At 37.1% G+C, this 6097-nt stretch overlaps 1 protein-coding gene across 2 annotated transcripts in view; it reads left to right on the top strand.

The window, feature by feature from the left end:
• Positions 1-3552: 3552 nt before the first annotated feature.
• The window catches only part of lnpa (limb and neural patterns a), a 13657-nt gene continuing 11112 nt past the window's right edge, over positions 3553-6097 (top strand). For both annotated transcript variants that reach the window (XM_005723500.1, XM_013908288.1), the window contains exons 1-3: positions 3553-3675; positions 4401-4506; positions 4975-5016. In XM_005723500.1, coding sequence (XP_005723557.1) covers positions 4480-4506; positions 4975-5016 — 69 coding nt within the window. In that variant the 5' untranslated portion in view covers positions 3553-3675; positions 4401-4479. The remainder of the gene's footprint in view (positions 3676-4400; positions 4507-4974; positions 5017-6097) is intronic.

Below are 6097 nucleotides of genomic sequence, written 5' to 3'. Positions count from 1 at the left end.
ACTGGTGCAGACCAATACTTGGTTTGACTGCACCTTATCTCTGCCTCAGGCCTGCTACTTTAATTCAGCCACTATTGGCCATTCTAACACTTCTGATGAGGGCTCTGTCACCAATGTCAGGTTTTACTGAAGAAGTTCTACTTTATGTCGGACAAATCACTACGGTATGAGTGTTTAATGTCCCTCAGTTTTAAATTTAGATTGCGTATATATGTAACTGCTCAGGTCAAAGCTTCAAAAATGGTAGCTCACAAACCAGCTGGTGAAAACATGGTGGCATGTCATTTTTTTTATAGACATTCTATATAATCTCATTAAAGCCTGGAAAGCTAAATGAATATTTAAAAAATCAGTATATTTTAAATAAATACATAAATCTAACATGCATACAGTGTACTTGTTCCTCGGTCTAGACAGAGGATCCTAGAAGCCCCACAAATGACAAGCCTCTGTGCCTAATCCATTTATTGGAAAGTGGGCATACAAGTGTATACAGAACTTTCAGGTCACATTGTGTTGGAAACCAGTGCATCCCATCAAAGTTTAATTAGAGCATGGTTAATGGAAAACGTGAGCCATTTAAATTTAATTTCCATCATTTTGTAGCTCATCTACATGCAGCACCATTATTATCTCCCCCAAAAGATCTCTGAAAGCACTGTACAAGACGCTGATTTTAAGACACCATTGTAATTATCAACTCTTCCATCATGTTAGTCTAAGCACATATCTGTTAGTTTTGTCCAGAATGAGTGAATGCCACAGTTTGGACAACTAATGCATCTCCAGGGAAAGAGACCGAAGACCCAAAACGCAATGCTGAAAGTCTCTTTGGTCGGGCAGTGGCCTGGGAGATGTGTAATTGACTTTCAGCCATTTCGGCCACCAGCTTTTCTTTCTTCTTTTTCACCCATATGGAAAAGAAATAGAAAAAACTTATAAAAGACTTACTTGCATAAGATGTGGCCTACTTCATATAGTGAATCATATAAGGCTTATTTGATTTACTCGTGAAAGTGGCCACTTTCTCATTACTTTCATGTATTGTTTTAGTAAGTATCCAAAACATACAAGTTTCATTTATATAATTTTTCAAGGGATCTTATATCTGTTTTCACTCTTGTATGCTTTTCATACAAGTTTCACACAAGACAGATACAAACTTTATAAGATTTATATATTTTCCATATGGGCACTCTCACAAACATGCACCTATATATACAAATAAATAAATAATTAACTCCAGTAACAACAGCTTGGCCACATGATTACTTACTGCCCATTACTTCACTCCAAAGTGAACTCATCAACTGTTGAATGATGGCAACATTTTCCTTTGTTTTAGATCAATCTTTATATCAGTAAAAATTCACTTGTCTTTTCTTTGAAACCACCATACACTTGACTTTGACTGAAGTGTCTCAAAAACTCTTGGATGGCTTTCCAATAAATTCTGCATGCATTAATTTAATTGTGGTGCTTCAGCAATCTAACTGGCATTCAAGATAAACTTGACATTAAAATAAACTTGGGTGCACATTCCTTTCATTGCAACTAAATCAGTATTTATATAGCAATTAGTGAAAGCAAACTTATATTTTTTCACATGCTCTGTACAGGCTGCCCAAGGATGGAAAAAACAAAGTTTAATGATGAAAAATCATAAATTTTTTTACCTCTTTCCCCCCCAGTGAATGAATTACAGATGATTTTCAAAGCAGTTTTTTTTTTCATGAATTAAACAGAAACGGCATGGTGTCTGCCATCAAAGCAATTTATAATGTACTTACTGGAAGTACTGGAACATGTTTTTTTTTCTTTAATTAATTCCACTTTTTCATCTTTGTTTTCAGCAAATAATGGGCATTTTTTATCCACTCTAGCTTTTATTGAGCACCCTCAGGCTAGTGCTGTGTTCACATTCCCACTAATGAATATCACAGCTATATAGTTAGCTATATTGGTAATTTTATGTGCAACCACAAACGAAAATATAAACATGGGAATTTTCAGCTATTGGCAGTTTGTAATGTTTGTTGAAGGGTATATGGGAACATATTGCACAAACTAAATAAATATAATGCTTGCTTTGCATTTGAAAAAACCTTTGTTGCACAGTGAAACACTGTAAAAACTGTTAACACCTACTATAAAATCTGTACTTTATAATAGCATGAGAACCACTAGCACATTACATTAATTTGGCAGACAGTTTTACCTGGAGATATATATTTACGGCATAAAAATGTAACAGTGCATGCACAATAACCATTTTGTATTTAACGTTGCAATTACTGAGCAGCAAGTACTACTAATATCGATACACTATCCAGTATCAGCATTATGTTCATGTCGTGTGCATGTCAGACGGGTTACTTCATTTGCTGGATCACACGCTCAGTTTTTACCATTCAGTCTGTCACTGAAATCAAGAAATCGTTAGAGGGGGAATTAATTCTCTCTTGCATATGTGTACCGGGTGTACATAGCTAAGTTATAAGGGTAACAGTAAAATGTACAGTGCTATGAAAACCTATTTGTCCCCTTCCTAATTTCTTTTTTTGCTTGATCTTCTCACACTTAGATGTCTCAGATCAACAACAACAAAAAACCCATATTTTTTATATTAGCAAAAGATAACCAGAATAAATACAAAATACAGTTTTTAAATGGTTATTTTTTAAGGGGGAAACTTATTTAAACCTACTTGGTCCTATGTGAAAGAGCAATTACAAAGCAATTTCTAAGGACTTGGGACTCCACAGAACCACAGCGAGAACTATTATCCACAAATGAAGAATTCGTGGAGCAGCAGGGAACCTTCCCAGGAAGGAACATAAGACTAACCTTTAGAGAAATTATTCTGTGGACTGATGAGACAAATCTTTAACTTTCTGGAAAGTTTATGTCCTGTTACATGTGACCAAAACTAACACACCAACAATCAAGCATGGTAATGGTTTTGTGATGGTTTGGGGCTGCTTTGCTGTTTCAGGACCTAAACAACTTGCTGTGATTGACAGAACCATGATTTCTGCTCTCCACCAGAAAATCCTGAAGAAAACAAGTCCTGAATCCCAAGGTTGTGCAGTAGGACAATAATCTGAACCGCCTCAAAATGAAGGTTTTGGAGCGGCCTAGTCGAAGTCCTAACTCAAGTCAGATTGAGATGCTTGGCATGACCTCAAACAGGTCGTTGATGTTTGAAAACCCTGTAATGTGGCTGACTTACAAAAAAGAATTATGCAAAAGATAGTTAACCAAAATTCCTCCACAGCCATGTGAAAGACTCATTGCCAGTTATCATAAACACTTGACTGGAACAACCACTTAGTGTAGGTTTAGGGGGCAATTACATTTTCCCATAAGACCAGATAGATTTTACTAACCCTAACCCCCTCCCCCACCTGTTAATAAATGAAATCATTATTTAAGAACTTAATTTTTGTATTAACTCATGTTATATTTGTCTAAAATTAAAATTAGTTTGAGTTTCTCACAACTTTGTACCAGGCTTCATGAGCCACAGACCAAACTCCCGTGAAGGCCCCGGTGTGCTCATGCTCCATGCTGGCTCTTCGAGTGGACACTCCCCCATCTTGGCTCACACACCCTCCGTGCAAAGACAGGAGCGACTGCCACAGGCTGTTGAAACAGGACAACACAACTTTCAAGGTAAGTACACCAGTCTCTGTCAAAACACGGAGCTGTTATTCATTCACTTAGCACTTCTATAATTTGGCCTCGCTTGTGTGTACAAACTCTGGCGAAACTTGGCGACCTTGCTTTCTCGGTGAACTGCAGGGCGCAGTAGTGTTAGCCCTGCAAGCTAGCGATTACACAAACTTAGCTGCAACACCTCAAAGCTAATGTATATGTATATGTGTATTCATTTATTATAGGCTACTTAGTACATGTTGGCTGAAAAAAGCGATATAAAAAACCTGTGAGATAACTATTAACGTCAGCTCGGTTCTTGCTGACGCCTCCGGAAAGTTGTTTAGGTTTGCTAATTTGAGCTAGCAAGGACAACCTACTTCAGCTTAGTCACTGATGAAGTTTAATAAAAAGCGTTTAAGTGTGTTTTACAGGTGACTTAAGAGGATTGGTGTATGTTTTCTAAACGTCAGTCAAAACATGTACCTATAGCTGTTAACGAGCCGCTGAAGCTGTGAACGCTCCTCTGTGATTGTTTGGAGCTGCTGTTGCACATACATATACAGAAGTACATGCTTTATAGCTCTACAGTTTAACTAAAAATGAGCCTCACAGAAAAAGTATTATTAAAACTTCTGGATTTATTTCGGGAATGCTGTATTATACTGCGGCAGTTGTTGCACAATGTACCTAATACATTGGCAACCGAGTGTGTATTCACAACTCATTACTGCTGTCAACAGGTGGAGAGGTAATTTGTGAAACGGCATCAGAGGAGGGTCCCAGTAACAGAGTAACCTACACTCCTTCCTCTTCATCAACATGGGTGCTGCGGTCTCACGGTGGAGGGTTTGTATTCAAACCTTTATTAACCATGTCATGTGAAACAAATTACAGTGCAGTTAGTTAGTGTTACTTCTGCTTTTTGATAGTTTTGAATCATTTTCAGTAAACTCTTACTTTGGAAGCATGACTTTAACAGGCACCATTTCTACCACACCAAACGTAATACACAAGCAATGATCTCATGGTTGGATAGATTTACATAAATTTTGTATGTCTAAAACAGCACATCTGTGTTCTAGTTGGCATGACATAATGCACATTTGCATGATCAGGGTAGCCTGTTAGTAATAGAATAACACACATAATGCACGTACAAAAGTAGGAAGAAGAAAAAGGAAGTTTCCAGATCTTTTCTCTCTCTCTCTCTCTCTCTCTCTTTTTAAATTTTTTTTAAAGTTCCTCACAAAGAGCGCTATTGTTTTGGAAATCGTAATTGTACAATACCTCTTATTCAAACTTTTTGTCTTATAGGCGAAACCATCCACTGTGGAGATTTTGGAAGGAATTGACAAGGTACGCTTAACCTATTAAAAAAAAAAAACTCTTTCAAGCTACAATATGAACTTCCTGTCTTTTATTAATGCAAATCTATGATAAATATTGGTTATTGCACAATTGGTTTTTATGCTCAATCAAGCCAGATTTTGATGCAGAAAAAATAACTTAAATGTGTTGTATAAGCACCGACCTTCAGTGACTGCCATAGCAGCTCCTTATTTGCTAAGTGATAGAGCTTTACTGCTCTTCTGCATTGCAGCCAGTGTCAGACTATTTAAAGATCCTGTCCTTGGAGCACGGACATGATGACATCTTCCTGTCACAAAGACATCAATGACATTGAAGTTGCAATGCAATGGGTGTTGCTGCTTTTTGTTTAGCTTTAATTATTCACCTGTGAAAGAATATATATATGTTGTGAGCGTGTGTGTGTGTGTGTGACATATAGCACACAGCACATTCGTAAACACAAACAGACCACTGTGAGGTTAAATGTGAGACCAGCTCGTGCTTAGAGTGACACACACACATGTTACAGTGCAACCATAGTGGCCAAGAGTGATCCCATTTTTGTCCAGTAGCTATTTTTAGAATATGTAGTCAGCAGCCTGAAGCAGTGGTGTCACATTTCAGTTTAAAAAAGCATAAAGTACCTGTTTATGTGTGACGTAATAATGGTTGAGGTGAGAGAAAACTCATGTTCTGACCAAATGATTCATTTCCAGTTAAACCCTATGTTAGATTACACATCTCTTTAGTCTGGTGAGCTTAGGTTATTTGCTAAAATGTAGTGAGAGAAATATCATAAAGGGAGTGATGCAAATGCTGAATGTTGGATGAGATTCTGCACTTAAAGTTTGCATCTAAGAAAAATAAAACTGTTCCAGTATTTATAACCCTAACGGTTCCCCACTGCAAGATTGCATCTAGCTGTTTTTCCACAGCATCTTACTGCATTTATATTACCTTCTATTAAATTAAATTAAGATAATGCAGGATCATGCCCAAGTCGTAATGGAAAAGCCTGTTGTGAAATTTTCAATACAATTTTATTTATATTAGACCAAACCAAAAGGGCATTTGAGGCCTTTTATTT

This window comes from Pundamilia nyererei, unplaced genomic scaffold, assembly GCF_000239375.1.
Source record: "Pundamilia nyererei isolate P.nyererei 1_Seehausen unplaced genomic scaffold, PunNye1.0 scaffold00009, whole genome shotgun sequence".
Taxonomy (NCBI): domain Eukaryota; kingdom Metazoa; phylum Chordata; class Actinopteri; order Cichliformes; family Cichlidae; genus Pundamilia; species Pundamilia nyererei.
The sequence above is the reverse complement of the archived record's forward strand: the minus strand, read 5'-3'. Positions and strand labels throughout refer to the sequence as shown.